This window comes from Protopterus annectens, chromosome 2.part2, assembly GCF_019279795.1.
Source record: "Protopterus annectens isolate FY-2018-M chromosome 2.part2, PAN1.0, whole genome shotgun sequence".
Classification (NCBI taxonomy): domain Eukaryota; kingdom Metazoa; phylum Chordata; order Ceratodontiformes; family Protopteridae; genus Protopterus; species Protopterus annectens.
The window spans coordinates 1092515884-1092542791 of NC_056730.1; the positions used below are offsets into that span (position 1 = coordinate 1092515884).

A 26908-nucleotide genomic window follows, 5' to 3' on the forward strand; every position below is an offset into this window, starting at 1 on the left:
CAAGTACAAGTACCTCCATCTAATAAACAAGTAAAAAAAACAAATAAGACTAGATAGAAAGAATTACTATGCCAACATACAATCCAGGTACCAAAACAGCCCTCAAAAATTCTGGTCCACAATAAATAAAATATTGCAACCAAGACAAACTAAGATCCCCCAACCAACCTCCAGTAACCCCCTTGAAAATACTGTCACCCAGTTTAACAAATACTTCACTGACTCCATCAAAACCCTCACAAGCAAAAACTGCCCAACACCACCACCTAATCTTGCTTCACTACTACGTAAAAACAACACTTTCACGTTATAACCAGGCCCAGCCCCCACCATCCTCAAATACTTAAGCTAAAACCCACATCTCTAGCAGAGACAACCTCCCCACTGTATATCTAAAAATGGCAGCTGAAGCCATCTCTTACCCAGTTTCCCGGCTAATCAATCATTCCATATCTGAACAACACATCCCCACCCTCTGGGAAATTCCACACATCTTACCTCTACACAAAGGCGGACCTTCCACAGATTTTTGTAACTATCGACCCCTCGCAATCTTACCCCCTTTGTCAAAAATTCTCAAAAGGTGCATGCACACTCTTCTAGATGACAAATTCCTCACCAGTACTCAGCATGGGTTCTGCCCTAACCATAGCACCACCACAGCCCTCATTAGCTTCACTAACACCATCAGTCAACATAGAAACAAAGTCAACCTAGTATCATTTATCTTTCTAGACCTATTGAAAGCTTTCAGTACAGTCTCTCACAATAAACTGTTAACCGCAATGATCAAGCTTAACCTACATTATTCCACTCTGTCCTGGTTCCAGGACTACTTCACTGATCAGCAAAAAGCCGTCTGGTGGAACAATGTCCTAACACCCCTATTACTGGCAACCCAGGGTGTGCCTCAAGGGTCCATTCTCGGCCCTCTTCTTTTTAACTTGTTTACCAACAACCTCTACACTGCCACATCCCAAGCTGCACTTATCCAGTATACGGACGACTCTGTGGTAATCTGCTCTGCCCCAACCCTCCTAGAACTCAAAAACATAACCCAAGAATCCTTTAATGCTATTGAAACATGGCTGCCAGATGCCCAATTGATCCTCAACCCAAATAAAACTAAATGTATGCTTTACCACCCCACTAAAACTGAATACCACTCTGCTTGCTTTAATATTGTGTCTAGCAACAAAACGTCAATCAAACCAGTCCCATCCACCAAGCTACTCAGAGTTATTATAGATCAAAATCTGAGATTTGACTTGCACATTGCCCAAACAATAAAAAAACGTTTATAAGAATCTAGGAACCCTATACAGATGCAAATATTACCTAACCAAAAACTCCAAAACCATTACAGCCAGGACTCATCTTCTGTCTACTCTACTATATACATTACCTATTCTTACTAACCTTAACAAATCAGACCTAGCCAAGCTAGACATCTGCTACAACAAGGTAGCAAAATTTGCTGACTCCCCTCTTAGCACACACCACTGCAAGACCCTAACCCAACTATCTTGGTTAGAATTACCAGTCAACTCACCCTCACATAACTCTCCATGGCCCACCAAATGTTCTATGAACTTGAAAAGACACCATCCCTCCATCCCGCACACAAACTCTCACCCATTAAGATCCACTAACAAAGCTGTAATAGAAGTAATTAGAAGCAAAAACAACTCAGGAGACCCTCTTTTTCCTCTTACATTACAAAACTGTGGAATGCCTTGCCCTTTGACATCAGAACCACAACTAACTTAAAATAAAACTTCAAGCATCTCATTAAAACCCAACTCACCAATTTCTGGATATGCACCTGTGGCAGTCATGTGTAACCCTACCATAGTAGTATTTTTTTCTTCGCTCCAAAGATTTCTGTACCCACACATACAAACTGATATTTCCACCGACCTGTACTCCAATCCAACTCCCAAGACTCCACAAAACCCTGTTGCTTAAACCAACCCCTGATGTCATTTTTTTCATTCTAAAAATTAAGCATCATTTAATTTCTTAGTGTGTTGTTACATTGTACATAATGTAACTGGATTTGCATTGTTTTGACTCATCGTATAAATGTGTGATTATCCTGTACAATACCAAGAACGGTCTTTAGATATAATGTGTCCAATGTATAGTGTTACTTGCCTCTTCTCTGTCCTAACCATACATGTTTGTTGTTATTGCTACTTGTTTTAATTTTTGATTCTGCTTTTTCTTGTCAATTTAATACAAAATTGTATTAACAATGGAGCTTTTCTCCCCGGGCCTCTGCTGTAAAAGGGCAACATGCCCAGTTGGACTTTCCCGGTAAACAAATGTAAAATAAATAAATAAATAAACATTTTGTACAATGATGTAAGGGCTAAACATGAACTGCACCTTAAATGTTTGGTTAGACTAGCTGTTTGCTTTTACTTTTTCTGAATTTGTTTTTGTAGTATTCCACATTTTAACTGCAATTTGCTGCTGAACACACACAATTTTCTCTGTTCACATTAAAGATTAAGATAAACTTGCAAAATGAAATCAAGAAGAAAAGACAGCTCCATTATTAACAGAAGCTGATAAATTCTCATTAATTTTGTATTTGTTCTGGGTTGAATCTGGTTGCAGTTTTAGCCTTCTAATAGCTCTTTTACAGCTCACTGTAACTTATTCTAGTCTTTTTTGCTTGTATTGTTAGATGAGCAGTTGTATTCTTGTTATTAATGTATGAAAATACGTAATTTTCTTTATCTGCACATGTGTACTAAAATGGAAATTAAACAGCTAGATAGTCTTTAAACTGCATCTTTTACGTTTCTGTTTGTTTTTCCAGATACCACCCTGAGTGAGAACACTGATGAAACTTCTTTGGATCAGAACTGTATAGAATCACACGTTTCAGATGTAGACAGTCCATCCGATGAGATAGTTTGTCATAACCTTCCAAAGATTCACAGTAGGAGATTTAGAGAGTATGTGTTTTTGAAAATAATTTTTGTCTCTCTCTGGCTTGTTTTCCAAGCAAATTAGCTTCTTGCTATAGACCATTATGAATATATATAAATGTCTGTTTCCTGTTTAACGCACAAAATGCATACCTGTACTACTGTGATCATGTAGAAAAAAAACAGTGTTAGTAACACTAACGGAGTTTCTTCTTAGCCAGTTATCAGCATGTTTGTTTGCACATCAATAATTGCATGTCATAGGCAACTGTCACGCTGGAATATCCCATAGTCCTACACTTAGTGCCCCCATACCACTGATAGCAGATTTGATTATACTTTTAAGGGTGTTAAATTTTTGAATTGCCCATTTTGTCTAATCCCAGCTATTACTGGTACTGTAATGTTCAAAATTGATAAGAAGATTTCCCACGTGATTTTTTTTTGGCTTGCAGTCCTAAAGATTGTATAAAGGTTTTAAAAGACCTACATGAAATCCTCAAGAAGATGATTCTTGATACACTGTCATTTCATTTGTGTTTTATTTATGCTTAGTAAGAAGACACTTTTATATCCAGTAGATTATCTAGAAGAATCTCAGCAGTTAGCAATAAAAAGTTATTTTTGCTTTGTCTTGTAGTGCACCTTTGTCATGTTTCCTAGCAGTACCAGTGGTCCCAACTCAAGCCTTTGTCCATCTCGTGGCAGTCTTATTTGTTTAAAATTTGTTTACTGGGAAAGTCTGACTTGGAACAAAGCCAATTTTCAGCGAAGGCATGGGGAGAAACGCTTCAGACGCATGTCTTTGTAATGAGGAATGAAACCATGGTGCCCACAGAAAACCCACACAAATGCAGGGAGGACATGCAGACTCCACACAGAAAGCACTCCAGTTGAGAATCAAACCGGAGAACCTCTTGCTGTGAGGTGACAATGCTACCGCTTCTCCAATGCGCCATCCATACACTTCCTATCATCAGACTTGCAGTAGACTTTTTGAAGAGCTCAGTAGACTTGTAAAGGTGGGATGCATTATCCACAGCACATTTGAAGAAATTCTGTGATACGTATAATCAGCTTATTGAAAAAATAATAGATTTTTTCAGTGTTTGTTTTTTTTTTTCAGTTATGATTTTTTATTTCAGTTTTTTCTTCAAATACAGTGAACAGTCCAGTACTAGATGAAAATAAAAATATCAATGTAGTTACAATGAACTGAAAAAACAAATAATGCAGAAAAGCTACAAGGTATATGAGATGACTGACCTTTATAATATAGAAAGGTACTTAAAAGAAAAATGACAAAACAGACATTCTTTTAATTGTAATATGCATTAACAAGAAATGAGCATGCCTTATAGTGTTGAATAAGGCTTAGATTTCAGACATATTATCTAACAACTGGTCATTAATAATGATAATATAATGTTAAACATTGTTATTTTGACAAGAGAGGAAGTGTACTCCTATACCTGAGCCTATTCAGGAAACTATTTACATTATTTACACTGCGTTGTCACGGACAAGTTTATAAGTTGATCATTTTTACATGTGGTAGTAGTAGGTACAAATGCTTATATACTAGAGGACACTTTGATAAACCGAATGGATATAGCATAATCCTGTTGCAAAGAGACTGATAGTAGCCTTTATATGGAGCTATGTAGGAAAATCACTATTTAATGGGGAATAAGAAAGAAACATAAAAGTGCTCTAGTTAACTTAATGAGAATCTAGCTAAGAACCTCTATAAGTCTTTTCCAGTATTTCTGGAAATAGGTTAACTTCTTGTGGCTTACTGTTCTTAGTTTATTTGCTAGAACGTATTTGATAGCTATAGATTTAAACTCTGCCCAAGAAGTCTTGGATCTGTCAAGCCAGTTGAGGGCTATATAGGATTTCAGTGTTGCGCACAGTGTTACAATAATATGTTTAGACTCAAATGTATAGGAGCTGGGGAAAATTGTTTAATGTTGCCATTTCCCACGAGAGGGTGGTTTTCAAATAACTTGTTTTTTCTAGCTTTGCTCTTAAAGAGCACCACTGTTTGTATATTTTTTTACAAGACCAGAATATGTGAAGTGTGTCTACTATTGAGTTAGAGCAAGTAGGACAGAAAGGTGATGCATTGGGATTTATTTTGCTCAGAAAGAGTGGTGTGTGATAGGCGTTGTTAATCATAAATTGAGTATAGATTAATTTTTTAAAAGGAGTTAGTTTTATGGTTATGTCGATCGCTGCTAGTTTTTGTTCAATAGTTAATTTATTTTGACTCTCCCAATAATTGGAATGTAGTATTATATCTTTGAATTTAATTTGAGTAATTAATCTATACGTTTTTGATAACATTTTAGTCCTCAGTAAAAAAAGGGAAGTGATTTGTTGATACTGATGGAAGTCTTGTGTAGTTACATTCAATTCTGATGTCATCAGAGTTACTAGATATAATATTTGTTTAATAATTATACAGTATTTTTTACTTGCTGCTAGGGAGTCTGTAATAGAACTCAGTGGCAGATCTTTGATTTTATAAAAATCCCAGACTGAACACTTCTTTATGTTTGGGTAATTGTCTAGATTTACCATATTATTATTAAGTCTGGTATTGGGGTTCATATGGATTGGTGGAGCCATAATTAAGGAGTTCTTTAAGTTCAAGGAGGTTATGAGCTTTTGGAAACTAACCATATTATTGATTAAAATAGGATGCATTTTGAAGTCTCTTAAGTTTTGTTATTGAGAAAAGGTATAGCCTTTGGGTTTATATTGGAAGAGCTGAGGTGTTGGTAATAAATTTTGATCCAAAGAGGGTGCCATAATGTATCAGAAAGTTCATAGTTAACTAATTGTATAATATGACTAGCATTAATAATAAGATAATATGTCTGAAACTCAGGAAGGCTCAGACCACCTTTCTCTTTGGGCAGAATTAATCTGTTGTAACTGATTCTAGTGTTCTTAGGATGCAAGATAAAGTTGGCCCAATGTTGTTATCTTAGAAAAAAACTATTTGGAATGTTTTGATTGATGGCATAGAAATGATACAGAATTTTAGGGAGGATATTCATTTTTATGGTTGCTGTCTTGGAGAGAAGGGAAAGGTTTAGGTTTTTTTCATCTGTCTAGATCTTCTGTAACTTTTGACCATGCTTTATAAAGATTTTTTTATTATTATTTCCTGATTAGGATGGGTAAAGGTGATGCCTAGGTAGTTGAGTGAATAATCTACTTTAATTTTTGTTTCTGGGATGAAACACTCCTTGTGTCCTAGAGGGTTTAATGGAAATATTTTTGATTTACTTGGATTCATGGCATAGTTTGATATTGCAGAGAACATGTCGATGGAGATTAATATCTTTTCCAAGTCTGTGGAGGGAAACTCAAAGTAGATGTTAAGATCATCAGCAAACGCTATGTACTTAACTTGAACTTTGGAAATGTTTATAGAGTGGTGGAATGTTTTTGGCTTAATTTCAGGAAGAGGGCCTCTAAATAAAGGTTAAACAGATGAGGAGAAAGTGGACATCCCTGTCTTGTGCCATTACCTATTGGAATAGGGTTTGATTTTTTTCTCATTTATGTATAATATAGTAGTAGCCTTGTTATGTAGAACTCTGGTCATAGCAATAAATTCTTCAGTAAGAGCAAATTGTTTCAAAATCTTGAAAAGGAAATTTAGGTTGACTCTGTCAAAGGCCTTTTGTGCATCAACGGAAAGTACGTATTTGGGGTATTTGTCTTTAACTGTCATGTTTGTTATTGCTTCTATTGTTAATGTATTGTCCCAAACTTGCCTATTACTCATGAATCCCCCAGCTGTTCGGGAGATGTAACATAAGGAAGTATTTTAAGTCTGTGTGCCAGTACTAATGACAGAATTTTTATATCTAGGTTAAATAATGCAATTGGGCGATAATCATTGGGGTTATTTTCTTTCGCTTTAGGCTTTGGTACAAGTATTGTCTTAGAATTATTTATATACAAATCAGCAATGCCGAATTTTATTATATGATTATATACATTGAGTAAGAGTGGAGCTAATTGTTTCTTGAAGGATTTGTAGAATTCCACTGAATATCCATTGGGGCCTGGAGCTTTCTTGGATTTCAATTTATTGATAGCTAGTAATATTTTGTCAACAGTTATTGATGCCTTAAGTGTATTTATCTGAATGTCATTTAATAAGGGGAATTGTAATTCATCTAAGAAGTTATCGGTGGATGCCTCCTCAGCATGTTTTTGGGAGCCATAGACCTCCTGATATATTTCTTCAAAACCTTGAATGATTTCCTTGTCAGAAAAGAAGGGCCTATTGTTATGATTCATTTGTTTTATTCTAGAGGGTGAAGGTTTAATGTTGATTAATCTGGCCAGAATTTTAGAAGGGGTTTGGGACCATTCAGCATACCTAAGGAGAAGTCTGAGTTTGAGAAAATTGGTTTAACTGGATTTCATGCAGTTGTTTTTGTAAGGATAGCATCTGTTTTTCTAAATCTGGGTTGTATTTGGTTTGCAGATCTAGCTCAAGGCTTTTTAGTTTGAATTCTAAAGTAGCCGTTTGTGATTTAGCTTGTTTCTTGAGTAAGGATGCTTTTTGAATGAATATTCCTCTAAGTGTTGCCTTGGACGTGGCCTATTAGATGTCAAAGGGAATGTTTGATTTTTTCTAAGTTGTTGTTCATTTGGCTAAGAAATTCCTGTACTTCTTGGCAGAGTTCTCTGTTTTTAAGGTTTGGATTTAGAGTCCAGTTTGATGCAAATTGGTCTCATATGTTTGACTTGACCTCACTTATTTTTAGATTCATTTTGGCATGGTCAGAAAGGGTTCTAGGGTCGTTGTAATAGTTTATTGCATATTTTGAGAAACTTGTTGAAATCAAGAAAAAATATATCCTAGACCATGATTTATGTGAGGCTTAGAAAAATGTCAACTTACTGATTGCAGAGTCATGTCTATATAGCTCAAAGGGATCAAATGCATTAAAATCATCCATTAATTCAGTTATAAGCTTAGAAAGGACAACAGATTGATTGTTTATCTTCTTCGTTCCATCTAGTTCAGGTCTGATAATCATATTCCAATCCCCATAGATGATTTGGGAATTTTTCTAAAATTTTGTAAATTTCGTATATGAAAAAAGTCTGGTACAAGCTTGGGCTGTATACATTTAAGATTAAAATGTCTCTACTGAAGCATGGGAGGGAGGATGTTGGGTAGCACCACCTACCATTAGGATCACAATCACTTGATATTATGGTGCCTTTGAAAGAATTTTTGACAATTATTGTTACCCCTTTAGAGACAGTAGAATCACCTGTGGCTATTTTTAGCTTTATTCATTTCTTTTTTAAATCTTTCTCCCATTGAACTTTATTCATATGGGTCTCTTGGATAAGTGTTATCTCGGCCTTTGATTTGTAAATTAAATGAGTGTTTGGGTTTTAATATATTTTTGATTTTGTTTTCTAATTATACCTGCATCAGTGCCAGTAGATATTTTTTCCTGTACTCTATATTTAGAGTGTTTAGGGGCTGCCATTAGTTGTTAATGATTGTGAAAGCATTTATAGTCACTACAAAATTCTTAAGCATCCCTGTGGTGGAGAGCTCTTGATCAAAGATTTGTTTATGTTCAGGACACTCACCCAAATGTGAACTTGTAAAAGATTCAAGATCACTACCAGAAGTAGAAGATTAAAGTCTTTGGGGACCTACTTGCCCGTTGGGGACATGAGTGACATTGATGTTAGAGGAGCAGCCTGAGTCAGAGACTGAGTTAGAAAGGGATTCAAAAAAATTCCACAAAATTCTAAATTTCCAACTCCTGTACTTTGTGTCTCGGATAGAAAAAATTAAAATACCTAAGAAAACAGAGATAAAAAAATAAAAATCGTTCTGTTTTAAACTAACAGATGCTTTTTATTACATTAGAAATAATTTTGACAACTGACAAGGGTTGGGAAACCCTTTTGTAGTTCAGGTGACAGGGTTTTGATTAATGTTCCTGGCACTGGGATGCATCAGTTAGGGAGGAGGAAGAATATAGGGGCATGGCATGGCATATGTCTCCTGGTGAGGTTTTGGAGAGTTGAGGTTTGCATGTACCTGGATGCACATTGGATTGGGTGAGATATCCCCATTGGATACCAGAGAAACTACCAGACATATTTTGGGGAGAAGGGCAAGACTGCTGGAAGGGAGCAGCCTTTGTAAAATTGAGGAGATGTCCTTTGTGGTAGTATGTTGCATGCCCCATCTCTTGTACTTTGCTGACTGCAGATGGGGTAGGATCGCATGAAGAAAAATTGTGAACCTCTTCTGATGGCATAACTGAATCATGGCCTCTACTGGCAAGAGCAGTCTGTGTCTCAGCCAATCTACAGGCAGTGCTGAAGAGTGTTTCTGATTTGCCCTTAACCCCCCCCCTTTGGCGACTGATGTGGGCAACCTTGCCACTGTCTGACCATCCTGTTGTTGTCCCCTTATATGTGTGTACTGCTACACAGGACTTGCATCACCAGCCTGGAATCACCAAATCTATGTCCCCTGATCCTGCAGCTGCTGATTATATGCAAGTCTCCACTTACATGGGAGGCCACTCAGGTGAGGTAAAAGGGTAAAGCCCTGACTACGACCCAGGTGACAATTTTCGATTAGTGGCTCAGGCAACTGAAGGAGTGGCAGGGAGGGATGGGCTTGCCTATCCCAGTGGGAGGGCAGTGCATGAGGGTCTCTGAGATGAGGACCTCAATGGAGGAGGTGCAGTCTGTAAGGTGAGAGGTGGGCTTGGCTGAGCTGCCATGGAGGTGGGGCCTTATACCTCTTTAACATATTGCATGCTCACCATGGACAAAACCATATTGTCATGAGGGAGGGAGAAGCTGGTAGGGCATAAATTAAAACATCTTCCCTGGATGGATGTATAGAATTGCCAAGCCATTGGGGTGCCTTAGGATCCACAGCTGGCCCCCGAAATTCCAGAATAGTCCAGTGGGGGCAAAGAGATAAGTGGTAGATCCAGAGTGGATGTGAGACACTTGGTTGTTGGGCTGGTAACAATGATGGAAAGAGGTTCCAAAAATGCCTTCACTTATGTAGGAGCAGGTCAGATGATTGTATGCACCAATACCTAACCCCTACAATGGAGAACTCATGTAAACCACTCACTCCCACCCTCCCCTGCTCGAATCTTCTAGCACCCTAGTCACTATTTGATTTCAGGTCATCTAGGTTGTACTGCAGGCTGTACTTTTACCCAGTGTGCCACATTTGGATGTGATATTAACATAATTCAATACACTTCCTTGTGTTCATATTTGACTGTAGTGTTTCTGCATGATATGGAAGATGCTTTGTAATTAGTGTGCTCAAGCTTTGGAAACCATATCTTCTAACAAAAATTACCTAAATTGTTTTAATTAGAATCTTTACACCTGACTGTTCAGTAATGTAGTAATAAATATTGGGAAATTACTACTGTATCTGTTGTTGGATAAAAGAATAGTATCATTGACCATAGTTTTAAAAGTGTATTGTTCTGAAAGTTATACCTCCATATGTCATAATGTATGACATACTGCATTCTGTTGTACATAATAATAATGTATATAGTAGTGTTTTCAGTGTCTGTTTGTGTGACAAGCTCATGTAAGCCACTCACTCCCACCCTCCCCTGAATCTTCCAGCACCCTTTGCAAAACTACTTATCTTTAAACAAAAACAAAACAAAAAAAATGTATGCTTACAAATTTTTCTCCCTGGACCTCTGCTGAAAAAGGGTCCTGCATGGTGCAGTCATGTTATCCTGGTCAACAAGTAAATAGTGAATAGTCACATGCTGTTGGATTTTAATAATTTATGTTGGTCACCTGTTTCCTGTAACTAAGTGAATTTTCTGTCCTTGAAGTGTGTTTCTTTGAAGAACTGTAAACTCTGGTTCTCTGGAAGCACACACACTTCACTGTTATAGTATTAATTAAGTAGCCAACATCAACAGCATTACTGCCCTTTTGAATCTTTTCAGTATGGTACAGGTCATGGCCTAGGGGTGTTCCTCAAATATTAATCAGAGAAGAAGTCCCTGCTACTGTTATTGAATGCCGTCCTGGGCCACATCCTTCCAAATCTTATAAGGTGGATGTCCCATTGAAGAAAAAGCAAAAGGATAAACATATCACTCCTACTCCTAAGGATCCACAAAGTGAATGCCAGTCCTTCAGTCAGAGTTTTAGTGCTTTGATGGCATTGAAACCTCCTCAGGGAATTTATGTTCCAGGCCCCTTGGAGCTCTACTCCCCTAAAAAGACCCAGAGGAAAGGATTCCTCTGTGGAGGAGCTGGATTTGGATGAGAAATCCATTGCTTACTCTTCCTCAGATTCCCTTTCCTTTGGTCTGTGGATCAAAGGAAGAGGAATCTACCAGTTCTGATACTCCCTTTGAAGAGATTTCTTTTGGGGGCATGATCTCCAGGATGATGGAGTTCTTTAAATGGGATTGTGCTCTGGTTTCTGAGGTACTTAAAAGATATGAGTTGCTGCAGATGGATTAAACTGAACCTTATGCTTCTGCTCCTGTTTTGGCTGCCTTGTTGGATGCATTTTCCATTGCTTCTAAGGTTCCAGACTGTCAGCTTCCTGCTCCCAAGAAACCTGTCAGATTCTATAGGATGCTTGAGAACTGTAGATTTTTGTACAAGTGTCCTTCTGCTGACCGTTGGTGGTGTCTGTAGCTTCTGACAAGCCCTCTCAATGGTTTCCTTCTCTCAAGTTACTGCCCTCTAATAAAGATAGCAGGACCATGGAACAGCTTGGCAGGAAGGTTTTATAACTTTGCTACCTTGGCTTTTAGGGCTGTTAATTATCAGACCCATATGTCCAGGTATTTGTTGCCTGTCAGGTTATTTCTGATCTTCCAGACTCTGAAGGTAAAACTTCTAGCCTTTCCCTGTTAGGGACTTCCTCCAAGATGGCTTATCATTCCATCAAGTGTAGTTGTGATGGAGCAGATGATGTTTCTATGACTGCTGCTTTTGGGTTAGTGATGAGGTATTCTTGGCTTCACCTTCAAATTTTGCCTAATGATATTAAGGCTAAGTTGATAGATGCCCATTTTGATAAACACTTGTTGGGGGAAGAAGCTGCTTATTTGTTCAAGTCCCTTCAGGGTAAGGGCAAGGCTTTACAGAAACTTTGTGTTTATTTCTCCTGTGCCTAAATTTCAGAGAAACTACCCCAGTAAGCCAGCCTTTGTTCGCAGACAATCTCTCCCACTCCCTAAGTGTAAAAATAGTGGCAAGTGGTCTCCTCCTGCTAAGGCTGCTCAGACTTCAGTGCATCAGAAGTCTCAGTTTCCAGATAAACCAGGTGCTTTCTGACTATGCTGTTCTTCCCAGCCACCTTCCTGTTTCTCTTCACCCCCCCCCCCCCCGTTTGGCTACAGATTTCTCAGGATTCCTGGGTCCTGTCCATTGTTCACTAGGGGTATTTCATAGGTTCATAGGTAGGTACTAGGCTATCTGCCCAATGAGCTAGGTAAGCCTAGCCAGCAAGGTTCCATAGCTTACGTCACCCAAGAAAGTTATTTTCCTGTGCTACTGTCCAGCAGAGACACAGAAGTGATCCCTGGGGTGTATTTCCTATTTCCCATCCACTCATTAAGATTTTTCTTGAAGAGGGCTAATGAAGAACTTTGCTTGACATAGATGGGTAGCTTGTTCCAGAGTATATGAAGTCTCTGGGACAGGAATCTATCCCTCCAGCGTGTCCTGTTTATTGTGGTGACAAGGTTTAGGTCCCTAGAGCGTGTAGCTTGGAGGGATTGGAATTTCTTTAGGTGTAGCATGTCCAACAGCTCTGGGTTTGACATAGCTTGATATGTTAGGCAGAGATCACCTCGGAGTAGGCGATATGCTACGGAGTAAAGCTGGTGTTTTTTGAGGCGGTCAGTGTAGGGCATTTGTTTGAGGCCAGTAATCCTCTTTGTGAGGTACTTCTGTGGCCTTTCCAGCTGCTGCAGATGTCTTGAGGTACATTCCAAAAGGGGGCGTTGTACTCGTACTCTATAATGGGGTCTTATGAGTGATGAGTAGAGGGGAACAATGACCTCTTTTTTTCTGGATGAGAACTCTTTTATGATGAGGTGTGCCATGTAGAAGGACTTCTGACTACTGTGGCGATATGACTATCAAAAGAGAGACTACTGTCCACCTGGGTCCCAAGGTCTCTTATCACGCATTCAGTGTTAAGTAGATTGCTGCCTATGTGGTAGTTCATGGGTACAGAGTTTTTACCAAAGGGGATGACACTGCACTTTTTGGCATTGAGCTTGAGGCCATGGCTCTGACACCAGGCATCTGTCTCAGCGAGGCCCTTCTGTAGGATGTCCACATCATTTGGGGACTTGACTATGGCTCCTAGTTTGCAGTCATCTGCGAGCTTCATTAACCAGAGGCCTTCTGTGTTAGCCTGTACTTCAGAGAAGTAGATACCAAACAAGAGAGGTCCCAGGATGGAACCCTGTGGTACTCCACTTGTCACTGCTTTGAGGTCAGATTTGGAGTCTGCAACTTTTACAGTGTGGGTTCTGTCAGTGAACCAGTTGGCAACCCATCTTGTGAAGTAGGGATTTATACCTAGTTTAGTGAGTTTAGCTATAATTCCAGAATGGGGGATGGTGTCGAAAGTCTTGGCGAGGTCAAGATAGGCTGTGTGAACCACCTTACCCTCATCCACGGCTTTGGTGACTGCCTCAAAGAAGTTGATCAGGTTCAGGAGGCATGATCTGCCTTTCACAAACCCAAACTGGGTGGGATCCACAGTTTGGAGGTTACCAATGTCTTTGTTTATGAGTTCCATGATGACACATTCCATGGCCTTGCAGACGAGGCTCGTCAGGCTAATAGGTCAATAGTTCCCAGGATCAGTGGTGGCTCCCCCTTTGTGGAGTGGGATAACTGTTGCTGTGCACCATTCAGTGGGCACAAAGCCTGATGCAAGGCTTTTATTGAACATGGTGCTTAAGTGGGGAGCCAGTTCATTTTGAAGTTCATGTAAAACACAGCCTGGGATGTTGTCCAGTCCCATGGATGCTGTATTTTTGGCTTTAGAAGAGTGCAGCTTTTACCTACGTAGTTGTGATTACAGGGACTCTGCATTCTTCCTGTATAGATATGGGCCCTTTAGGGGGTGACAGGGGAGTAAAGTTAGCACTGAACCGATCTGCCAGGATGTTGGCAATATCATTTGGTTCTGTAATTTTCATGCCTTTGTGCTGTAACTCAGAGCAGATCTGGGTGTTGCCATCTAGATTCTTGACATAGCTATAGAATGCTTTGTGGTTGTCCTTGGATTTAGTGGCGATTTTGTTTTCGTAGCTAGCTTTGGAAGATCTTATAAGGGATCTCAGCTTCTTACTGAGGCTGACCAGGGAGCTCCTCTACTCATGGGATTTTACTCTCTTTTGCAGCAGTTTCTTCCTTCTGTTGTACAGTTTATTTATGGCAGGGTACCACCAGATTGGCTTCCTTTTTTTGGAGGATAGCATCTTGGTTCTGTTTGGGATAGCACAATCCATGTAGTCGTGTAAGTGCTTATAGACTGCATTTGTGTGTAGGATTCAGCAGATGTAACTGTATTGTCCATCTGCATGGGTGTCATGAAGTTCACCACTTCTGTCTTAAGAATCATGAAATTGGCTTTGGAGAAATTTTTTACTGTGGTTTCCTTAATGGGGGGTGGTGGCGGGATGTGGATATCAAGGGTGATAAGCTCATGGTCAGATCGGACCAACAAAAAGTTGACTTGAGGTTTGGAACGCCGGTCACTCATGTTGGTAATGACTGGGTCTAGGATATTGTTGCCCCTGGAGGGGGTGTGGATAAGTTGATCTAGGGCACTGGAGTTTATGAATTCCAGAAAGCATTGAGCTAAGGAGTTGGTACACGAGTAGTTTTCCCAGTTAATGGTGGGGTAGTTGAAGTCACCCATTATTTGGGTGTTTGGTTGAACCCTAATATTTTCCAGTACATCAAGAAAAGAGGAGTGGGAATCCTGAGGCATGGTGGGGGATCTGTAGCAGGCTACAGTTTGGATTGCAGTTTTGCCCAGAGTTAGTTGCACTTGGATAACCTTGGATGCATTATGCTGAGCAACTAGCCTGGAGGTGTGGATATCTTTAATGAATATGGACACACCTCCGCCTTTGGTGTTTCGGTCCAGGTTACGTGGCCGAAAAGTGTGGTATGAGTTATAGCCTGGTAGTGCGCAGGGGTGCTCTCTGGAGCCATGAACCAGGTCTTAGTCACTGCACAGATATCGATGTTCTCCATTTTAAGGAGTGCCTCGAGTGAGTGCATTTTGAGATTTAGACTTCTAGCATTGAGTAGCATTACCCTCAGTTTTTGCTTACCTGTTCCTATTATGGTGGTGAATTTGTTATTAGAACCCTGCCTAAAAAAGCCATGGTTTGGAAAGCCCTTCTGTAGGTATTTCTCAGCCCCCTCAGGAACAGCTGTCCTTTCCAGAGGTGCTTCGGGACCTTTTGGCTCAGGATACTATTCAAGAGTTGCTTGTGTCCCAAAGGGTGGAGGGAGTTTTATTCCAGAATGTTTCTAGTACCCAGAAAAGAGGGTACTTGGAGACCAATTCTAGACCTCTCTCATCTAAACACTTTTCTGAAGTTGCCTTCCTTTCAAAGGTTGTCTCTTCAGACTTTGTTCCCTTTCTTGCTTCCTCAGGCTTATATGGTGTCTGGATCTCAAGGATGCTTATCTCCATACCCCGACCCATCCCATTTTCAGGAAGTGTTTACATTCCTGTGTTACATTCCGGCATTTTCAGTTCTCTGCTTTGTCCTTTGACCTTTCTGTTGCCCCAAGGGTATTCACCAACTGCCTCGCTCCTGTGATTGCTTTTTGCAGGATTCAGGGGATCCAAGCATTTCCTTACTTGGGCATCCTCCTTATTCAGACATCCTGTCCAGTGATCCTGTTGCATAATCTTCATTTTGCCATTTCCCTTCTGCAAAGCCTGGGGTTCACAATAAACTTCAAAAAGTCTTTTCTGACTATGTCTCAAGACCTTGTTTTTCTGGGGTGCAGGATCCAGACTGTGCCTATGCTGGCATCCCTGCCTCCTCCCAAGGCCTTGACACTCATTTCCTTCTTTCAAACTGTTCTTCCTCTAGCCTCTATTACAGCCAGGGAGTTTCTGAGAGCTCTGTGATTCATGGCATCCACCATCCCTATGCTTTCTATGGCCAAACTCCACATGAGAATTTTCAGTGGTTTCTGAAATCCATTTGGCTTCAAAAAGTGCATCCCCTAGAATTTGTAGTTCATATTCTACCTTGTCTCAATCCAGGGCTCCCTTTTCATCACCTTCTTCCCTCTGAGGAACTATTCACAGACACTTCAGACATGGGATGGGGAGCAGCTTTTGACTCCCTAAAGGTGCAGGGGGTGTGGTCACCTGTTCAACAGAAAGACCACATCAGTGTCAAAGAGATTGAGAGCTCTTCTGCTGGTGCTTCAGGCTTTTTATCCTCTTTTTTTTCTCCCCAGGACCCCTCAAGGTATTTACAGACACTACAACAGTAATGTGGTATGTAAACAAATGGGGGGGGGGGGTCTCATCTTCTTTCCCAGTTGATACTCCTAGTGTTGGAATCATGCTGTTCAGTATCAAGTAACTTGTCAGGCAGTTTACATTCCATCAGATCAAAACATTGCCACAGACATTCTGAGCAGGTCTTTAACTCAATTCCATGAATGGATGCTTCACAGGGATGTGTTTCTGGACATTGTCCACCAGTGGGGTACTCCTCGAATAGATCTTCTTGCCTCCCCTCTGAACAGACAGCTTCCTCTTTTTTGTGACAGAGTCCCAGGTCCTCTAGTTTGGAAGGTGGATGTCCTATCTTTTTCTTGGAAGAGGTGTTTCTTTACACTTTCCCTCCCCTTCCTCTCATTCCAAAAGTCTTGTTCAAAATTCAACAGGATGCTCCCAAAATCTTGGTGACTCCCTCTAGCATTGATTTCCCTCTTCTGCATTTAGCCAAGGGCAGTCATCACAAGTTACTTCACAGGTCGGATCAACTCGCACAGGACAAGGGATCTCTCATCCATCCCCACCTGTCCACTCTTCAACTGGCATGGTGGGTGATAGGATTTTTTTACACATAAACGCCTCCTTTTCTGAGGATGAGCTTAGGGCCCTGCAGGAGGCCAGGAAACCCAATACTAGGAAATCCTGTGGATCCAAATGGAAGAGGTTTTCTGTTTGGTGTCTTTTTCATAACCTGGATCCACTTTCAGTGGATGTTCCTTTGGTTCTCTCTTATGTGTGTGAATTGCTCAGTGCTGGGTTGGCTTATTCTTCTGTTAAGCCCCACTTATCAGCTATCTCTGCTTGTCTGCCTTTGACTCCTCCTTTAGCTACTAGATTTGAGTCTAAGCAATTCCTTAAAGGCATCCTTCATATTAGGCCTCCCAGGAAGCCTGTTCCTCCTACCTGGGTTCTTAATTTTGTTTTGGAAAAATTGACTCGGGCTCCTTTTGAGCCTGCAGCTTCAGCTTCCTTGCAGCATTGCTGCTGGAAGACTGTACTTTTGTTAGCCCTTCTGCCAGGTGGGTGTCTGAGCTTCAAGCCCTTATGGCTTGTCCTGCTTTTTTGATGTTTCTTAAGGACAAGGTGAGTCTGTGTACTAATCCTTCTTTTATGCTCAAGGTGGTGAAACTTAATCAGCCTATTCATTTAGGAAATCTGATCAGCTTTTTGTTTCTTTTTATCCTAGGTCCTTAGGGTTAGCTGTATCCAAGCAAACTATTTCTTCTTGGGTCTCAAAAGCTATTTCTTTTTGTTATTCCTTTCATGGCATTCTGTTAAGGCTCATTCTATTAGGCCTATGGTTTCTTCTGGCGTCTTTGTAAAGGGTTTGGATACTAACTCTATTCTTGAGGCAGCTACCTAGACTTCTGTGCATACATTTACCAAGCACTACAAGTTGGATGGAATCTCCAGAACTAGAGCTGATTTTGTTAGGGTCATTCATCATGGCTTCCTAAAGGGCTCTGCTGGTTCTTCATCCTCCCAAGTTTCATCCTTAGCTTTGGCACTCTCCCTAATGTAATGAATACTGCAACAGTGAAGTGGAAGGACATAGTACAGTTGTGCAAAATCTTATCAGAACTGTAGATGACTTTCATTTCACTGTTTCAGTATTCACTACCTCTCTCCATTTCTGTTTTGAATGTACTGATTACCTTTTTCTTTTCCTTGGACTGGCATTCCTATTGGGGCTCTCAGTTCTAAGGATGGTATGTCCAGATGTCACCTCTATGCCCTACGCTACGTAGGAGCATACATGTGATGTACGGCATGCCTTAAAGCAACCTAAAGGCTTTGGTATACTGGCTGGATTTTGGGCCTCCTTTGGCAGGGGGTCCCTAATGTAATGAATACTACAGCAGTGAAGAGAAGGACATGTACTGTTATGGTAAGACTTTACATAACCGTCCTTTCTCTTAATCCTGTTTGAACCCCTTCTCCCTGCTACAGAACACAGTGATTTTGTTAATTTTGCTCTCCAAATCTGTCATCTCAGTGGGTTGGGCCTGACTTCTTTTCTCCTGCTATGTTTACCTTTGCTGATTCTATTATTTCTGCATGGGTTCCCAAAACTGTAAAGCTCACATTGATGCCCATTCATATACTGGAATTCATTAATGTGAAACAATGCTTGAATAGCTCTTCTCCAAGAAAGAAATGATCACTATCTGCATTTCGTCAGTTTAATTGTAGCTAACACATTACTGATTTAGTTTGTCAACATGAGTAAAAATAAGAAGTGTTTTTTGTTGAAACTAGTGAAATTTCATATGCATTGGGTTTTTAACAGTGTAGTCCTACATTAAAATAAGAAAAGTTTACATTGGCAGTATATATCTACTGTCTGATTAAGCAGCCCTTCCCTTGTACGTAAATGTTTATTGACTGTATTGGACTTGGTCGTTCAGAATGAAAAATTGAAGTGTGTGGGACCTAATAGTAATGACACGTATTTTTGAAGTGAATTGATCAGGTAGGCTTTATTAGCAGCTATGGGTATAAATGATATGAAATGACTGTACTTATATGTAGCTGGATGTTCATCGTGTTTCACTGTTGCAGTCATCACTGTAGGGTTCTTCCTGCCGGCAGGCAGTCCTCGGTCGGCCAGAATCCCTAAAGTCTGGGTCCGGCATCGGCTGTTCAGTCATGCTCCCTGATGTCAGAGCACTAGGAGTACAAAGCTGCCAGCCGACACCATGTTCTCCAGTCTTTCTTGCTGAAAGCAGTTCGCAAGTGCCGGTCAGCTGACTCCTGATATTTTTTCGTGCTTCAGTCCGAAGACTTACTTCTTCTTCTTCTCAAAGCTAAGTACCCTGTTGGGGAAACTTTTTTCTTGCTCCAGTCCGATGTCAGAAAAAGTTAATAATTGCATTTCTTGTGGGAAGCAAATACCTTGTAAGGATTTTCATTCTTACTGTATTCCTTGTTTAGGCCCTGACCACAACGTAGCTAGTTGTCAGTTTTGTGCTAGATTTAACCAACGTACGATTAAGCGAAGGTACGATTTCGCTTTTCACTACTTTGGTAGGCGATTTCATTGTAAAATGTCGTCGGACATGCTTCCGACTACCGGAGTTCACAAACGACGCAAGGATAAGGACAGGCCTCCGAGGTCCAAATCAGACGACGTTTTACTAGCAGAGCCAGCTACAGGTTCAGCCGTCGTCAGTGAGGCGCATTCGCAGCCCCTGTCATCGGCCATTTCAGAACCGATTGCCGAAACAGACTCCCACGAGGAGCCAGCTAGGCCTTTGAGCACTCCAGCTGCAGGACCTTCGGACAATGCTCCCTCGGATGGGTCCGGAGCCGCTGTGCAGGTACCGGCTTCCGAGGGGGTTTTCAGGCCTACACAGCTTCTGATAAAGGCAAAGCCAAAGACAAAGGCAAAGACTCCTTCTAAATCTAAGACACCAGCCCAGACCTCTTCTGATCCAGGACCCAAATCTCAGAAACAGCTACTTAAAATGGCGGAGGACTTACTAACCATGATTAGGGGTTCACATCCCCATCCAGACAAAAGGCTAAGGCAAGAATTGGATTATGAATCTTCTGATCAGGCATCTATTTCTTCAGTGTCTTCCTCTGAACAGGAATATACTTTCCCTCCTTATGAGGATTCTGATGCTGAGGAATCCATTCCTTCAGCTTCTCCCCCTGAGGATTTTTCTTTTGGGGAAACTTTACATGACATGAGGGAACATTTTCACTGGGAAGGACAGGAGTACTTGGAATCTAAGAGAAGGCTTAGGGATTTCCTTCTTCTTCCCCAACATAGACCCCTGGCTATTCCTCCTATTTTGGATATTGTGGATGATGCCTTTTCTGAGGCTAATTTAACTCCTGACTCCTTTCCTCCAGCCCCTGTTAAGCCCGATAGATATTACAGGGTCCCTGATTCCCACCAGTTCCTTTACAAAAATCCTACTGCTGATCCAGAAACCATTTCTCAGGGTCCTAAGGGGGTTAAGGCCGCTTCTGCTAAAAACCCTATTCCGACAGATAAGGATTCTAGAGCTTTGGAGAGATGGGGCAAAAAAGTGTACACTTCTGCTACTTTATCTATTAGAGCTTTAAATTGTCAATTTCATATGCTAAAATATCAGCAATTTCTACTGTCTGTTATGAAACAAAAGCTAGGTACCATTTCTGCATGTGCAGATAATAAGGAATTACATGACTTGATGCATGCCACTGAACAAGTGGGGAAGCATGGTTTACACTGTGGTTGTGATGCCTTGGAGGCCTCTTGCAGGGCAGCTGCCTCTGGCACAGTCATTAGAAGACCTGCTTGGTTAAAGGAACAAAACTTACCTGATCAAGTGAAAGCAAAGTTACTGGATGTTCCTGTTCAGCATAATGTTTTGTTTGGGCCTAAGGCTGAAGAGGTGATAAAGAAAATGGAGGATAAGGCACAATCCATGCAAACGGTTAAGGATTTCTTACAAGTTGAGCCCCCACGATTTAGCAGAAATTGGCCAACTAAAAAATTGGTCCTTTCCCAGCTCGGACAGGCCTCAGAGGGGTAGATATACATGCTCCAGAGGGAGGGCCCAAGCACAGACCTCTTACAGACCAAGACAGTGAAGTGCTTCCACCCCCAGGGGTGGAGAGGACAGACTTCAATCTTATAGAAAACAGGCTCAATGACTCCCCCTGCATGGCTCCAGGAACTTCTCTCCTGGAAGCCCCACTAGGAGGAAAACTCTCTCTTTTTCAACAAAATTGGACTTAAATAACCCAAGACAAGTGGGTTTTGGATGTAGTTTCAAGGGGTTACAAATTCCACTTTCATACCTTGCCAAGACCAAACGGATGGCCAGACCTACCAAAACATCAATGGTCAGAGGCATTAAACCAGGTGGGATCCCTCATGGCTATGAGGGCCATAGAACTGGTTCCACAATCAGAGATGGGGCAAGGCTTTTAATCAAGGCTCTTTCTAGTTCCCAGAAAGCAAAATTCATGGAGACCCATCCTGGATCTGTCAGTCTTAAACACTATCCTGGAGATACCAAAGTTCAAGATGCTTACTCTGCAGCAGCTCCTGCCAATGTTGAGCAAAAATGCATGGATGGTGGCATTGGATTTAAAGGAAGCTTACCTACACATCCCTATCAGACAGGAGTGCAGAAAATACCTCAGGTTCAAGGCCGGCTCAAAACATTACCAGTTCTCTGTGCTGATCTTTGGCTTGTCTACTGCGCCCAGGGTCTTCACCAAGTGCCTGGCACCAGTAGTAGCTTATTGCAGACTCAAGGGAATTCAAATTTACCTTTATCTGGATGACTGCCTTATTCAAGCAGACAGCAAGGATGTCTTACTCCAGCATCTGGAATTTGTTCAAAATCTTCTCAAGTACCTGGGATTCTCTGGAATTTGTTCAAAATCTTCTCAAGTACCTGGGATTCACTGTGAACATAAAAAAGTCAAATTTGACACCCACACAGCAGATAATTTTTCTGGGTGCTCTTCTAAAAACAACAAGCCAGATGGCATTCCTGACATCCGAAAAACAACTACAGCTGGCTTCAACTTTCAAAACCTTGGCGTCAATAACTCAGCTAACTGCAAGGAAATTCCTGCTGGCTTTGGGTTACATGGCCTCCTGCAGCCTTCTCATACCAAATGCAAGACTACATATGAGAAAAATACAATGGTACTAAAAAGTGTATGGTCCCAGCATTGCCACAGTCTAGACACACAGATTGCTGCCTTGCCTACAAAAGGAATTCCATTGGTGGACCATGGCATGTCTTCACAACAAAGGGAAAGCCTTCAGTCTGCCTCCAGCCAGCCAAGTGTTAACCACGGACGCCTTAGCTTACGCATGGGGAGCCCACTTGCAGGGAAAAGGTCTGCAAGGTTTTTGGACAGTGGATCAGAAGCTCCTACACATCAATTTAAAAGAGATGTTAGCTGTACAAAATGCCCTCTTGGCTTTCAGGGATCTTCTACAACCAAGACAACTACTGATACGGACAGACAACGCCACAGTTGTGTGGTACATAAACAAGCAAGGGGGTTCACACTCCTACCCCCTTTGCAGACTAGCAAATCCCAGGAAAGATTAGGACTCTATGGAACACAGCTCTAGCTTGCAAAGTGAATCTACAAGCTCAGTTCCTGCCAGGGAAACAAAATATTCTGGCAGACAGCCTGAGCAGGAACCTGTCAGACCCACACGAGTGGATGCTAGACACCCAAATATTCAAGATGATTACAGAGGCCTGGGGCTGCCCGGACATAGATCTATTTGCATCACCCCTCAACCACCAGTTACAGATTTTTTGCACAAGGACATTTCACAAACTAGCATGGAAAGTGGATGCACTATCATTCAGTTGGAGAAACCTCTCGGGGTATGCCTTTCCACCACTACCTCTTCTTCCAGGGGTGTTATTAAAGATCAAGCAGGACAAGCCCAAGATGATGATTTTACTGCCCCCAAATTGGCCTCGTCTATTCTGGTATTCAACACTGATGAATCTATCCCAGGAGCCACCTTGGAGTTTACCTCAGATTCCAAATTTTTTGTCCCAACACCAGGGCCAGGTTCTGCACTCTCATGTCAAAACTCTCAGCTTGGCAGCCTGGCGAATTCAGGGTCTATGATTAATCCTTTCCTTCCCAAACAGGTCATGGATGTCATCTTAGAAGCCAGACGGCCTAGCACTAGAAAATCTTATGCAGGTAAATAGAAGAGATTTTGCACCTGGATGCATGCTCGGGATTCAGATCCCCTCATTCCTAATATCCCACTGATTTTACTTTACCTGACAGACATGCTTCATAAGGGCTTATCCTTCTCCTCCATAAAAATACATGCCTCAGCTATCTCTGCACATTACAATACAGATCCTCCAATCTTTTCACTACCACTTCTGAAACAATATCTCAGAGGAGCAAAGAATTTAAGGCCCCCGAGGACACCACCCATACCTGCCTGGGACCTCAACTATGTTCTGGAAAAACTCACTCTGCCTCCTTTTGAGCCTGCTGCCATTCTGATATTAAGTATTTATCATGGAAGACCGCTATCCTGCTGGCTTTGACTTCAGCCAGGAGAGTCTCTGAGTTACAAGCACTCATGGCTGTGGAGCCTTATATTATTTTTCACCAAGATAGGGTGTCTTTAAGGACTAATCTTACTTTCATGCCTAAAGTGGTTTCCAAAGTGGCTTTAAATCAAACTATTCACCTGCCAACTTTTTTCACTAATCCACAAAGTAAGGGGTAAAGGATCTTGCATTCCTTGGATGTACACAGACAACTTCGTTTTTACCTGGACAGAACCAAGGATATCAGGAAAACAGAGCAACTGTTTGTTTCTTATGCAACAAATTCCCAAGGCAAAGCTATTTCAAAACAGACCATTTCTAAATATATTGCTCATGGAATCAGATTTTGTTACTCTCATCATGGAAAGCAAATCCCAGGAAAGATTAGGACTCGCTCTACCAGAGCTGCTGCTACTTCAGCTGCCTTTCTCAGAGGAGTACCTACCAAAGATATTTTGGAAGCTGCAACTTGGAGTTCAGTGCATACTTTCTCTAAGCACTATAATCTCCCTCTTTACTCTAAGTCTAGGGCAGGCATTGCTTCTGCAGTCTTGCAGGGCCTTCTAGCTTCCCCTTCTACTCAATAACCACCATCCTTTATCTCAGCTTTGGGATTCAACCCTACAGTGATGATTGCAACAGTGAAACACGATGAACATAGTACAGTTGTGTACACTTACCATAAATGTAGATGTTCCAATGTCTTCATTGTTGAAGCCTGGGTTACCCTCCCTCCTGTCCCCTCTTATACTTTCATTACTGCGTGGTTTCCTACTTCACCCTTCTTCTGAGGTGTATTTGCTTCAGGGTATGGGGTTTGTTGTATGTTACTTTTTTGTTTTACTATTGGCCTTCATTTTTGGGCACCTGACATCTGGGGCAAGAAAAACTGGAGAACATGGTGTCGGCTGGCAGCTTTGTACTCCTAGCGCTCTGACGTCAGGGAGCATGACTGAACAGCCAACGCCTGATCCAGACTTTGGGATTCTGGCCGACCGAGGACTGCCTGCCGGCAGGAAGACCCCTACAGTGATGACTGCAACAGTGAAGACACTCGAACATCTACATTTATGGTAAGTGTACACAACTGTACTTTATGCCGGGGTCTGTAACAAGAATGCATCCACATGTTATTTGACAACAAATTGTGTCTGAAATATGTATAGCAAAAATGTGTCATTTAATGCAGAGGGCCAAGTCTGCGAGCTGCAGTTCTTGTGGTACAAGTTCTGATTTCCTCAAACCTCCTTTGCATACTATATGATCTAGAGTAAGTCAGTTAGACATTGCCCCTGAAAAGGTCCTGTGTGTCCAGTAAACCAAATAAGTATCATTGTTGTTATTATATTATTATTATTATGTGGACGAAGGAAAATAGGAGGGAAGTGTAAGATAATGATAGAGGTGATGTGATGGTTAGATAAGTAGAAGGGGGTAGTTGTGGATGGTGAGCTGGGTTGAGGGCTACAGTATATTGTGGTCATACGTCCCCTGCTTGGGGGCCCCTATAATTGAAACATTTTTAGGGGTCCACATAATGTTGGCCCTGTTTAGTTTTGTCTGTCTGTGAATCTCTACAGAGTGCACCCATTAGTGTTCTGATGCTTTTTATAGATTTTCCACAAACAGTGTATTAAGAGTCTTAGGTTACATTTTCCAGCTGTATAATACTCGTAAGGCTCATCATGTGATCACTCTTAAATTCAAACACTTTATGATCCATGCATTGGTAGCTTAGTAGATGACACTCTAACTGAATTTGGAGTGGAGCACTGCACTGGATTCTGGTCTCTATTTCTGTTTTTTTTATTTTTTTATTTTTATTTTTTAATTGTAAAGGGTGACTCGTGACTATTTGCTTATTTGTTTTAATTTTCTTTAAAAAGTTTCCATGAGTATTTCTTTACATAAAAAAAATCTTTGCAGCTTTTTATAAGATTTGTCCAAAAACTAATGACGATACATTTGCATATAGTTCTGTTTTGCACAACTTATGTCCCAGGTGCTATCTGTCTGCCCAACTTTAATGGATCTATTGTAGAGGTTATCCCTCAAGTCCTGAATATGTCACCTATCGTGTCATGAGTAGACTAATCTTGTTTTTAAAGATCTTAAAAAAATTACGAATGTGACAATAAAGGCATAGGTATGATCTAGGGGTAGAACTAAGACCATTTCTTGAGAGAGTTCTGATCAAAGTCAATTTGGGTTCACAGTTAGCATGTGTAATCTGCAGTAAGCCTTTGCAATTTATAGGGTGTTATTGAGCAATGAGGTTTTCAGACCACATGTAAATGCAGCAGTGAGTTGATGGGGCTTATGCTAATAAGGCATTTTAGAAAGCCTGATATGCTGCTCTGTTAACACACTTGTGTAGTGTCCGAGGGGAGTGAGGGAAGATTGTGATAGCACTAGATGCATTATCTCCTTCTTATGGTGGTAGGGAAGGGTTGTCAACCACTAAACTACTGGGGATATTGTTAGCCACTAAACCACTGGGGATAATCTCCCAATCCACACAACTGGCTGTGTGTGTGTGTGAGGAAAAAGGGCATCTGACAGGGGTCCACTACATTTAGGGACTGGTTAAGACTACATGTACCTTATCAGAAATAGTGAGTTGCAATAACAATGCCTGTACTCTGTGTGCTCTTTCTTTCTCTCTCTCTCTCTTTTTTTTTATATATTTAGTGCATGGGAAATAAGTATTTAAAATGAAGGCACAGTCCACCAGCAGCAGAACGTGCCATTTATTTAAAACAAGTAACATCCATCTACATTAAAAAGCAGATGTTCTTCGTATTTCACTGTTGCAGTCATTACATTTGGGTTATCTGCTTGCAGGTAGACCTCAGTCAGCCTGATTGCAAGTCTTGGGTCCTGTGTCAGTTGCTGTCCCTTCTTCCATGACGTCAGGTCATCAGGGGTATAAAACATGCAGCCGACGCCATTACATCAGTCTTTCTTGCCGTGCGGTGCCTGAAGCAGAAGCAGTTCGCAAGTGCCGGTCGGCCAACTCCTGAAATTTTCGTTGTCGAGTTTCAGAACCAAAGTCTTCAACTAAAGCTAAGTACCCCATTGGGGAAACTTTTTCTTGCTCCTTACCGATATTAGCAAAAGTTAATAATTGCATTACTTGTGGAAAGCAAATACCTCATAAAGATTTTCATTCGTACTGTATTCCTTGCCTAGGCCCCGACCACGACATACCTTGCTGTCGGTTTTGTGCTTTATTTAATCAGTGCACTATCTGTCATCGGTATAGTTTCGCCTGTAAATATTTCAGTTCTCTGGTTAAT

At 41.1% G+C, this 26908-nt stretch overlaps 1 protein-coding gene across 1 annotated transcript in view; it reads left to right on the plus strand.

Moving 5' to 3' along the window:
* Positions 1-26908, plus strand: part of SECISBP2 (SECIS binding protein 2) — a 1593758-nt gene that overhangs the window by 1180456 nt on the left and 386394 nt on the right. Inside the window, exon 9 of the mRNA XM_044064311.1 lies at positions 2831-2969. Within this exon, the coding sequence (XP_043920246.1) occupies positions 2831-2969 (139 nt within the window). The remainder of the gene's footprint in view (positions 1-2830; positions 2970-26908) is intronic.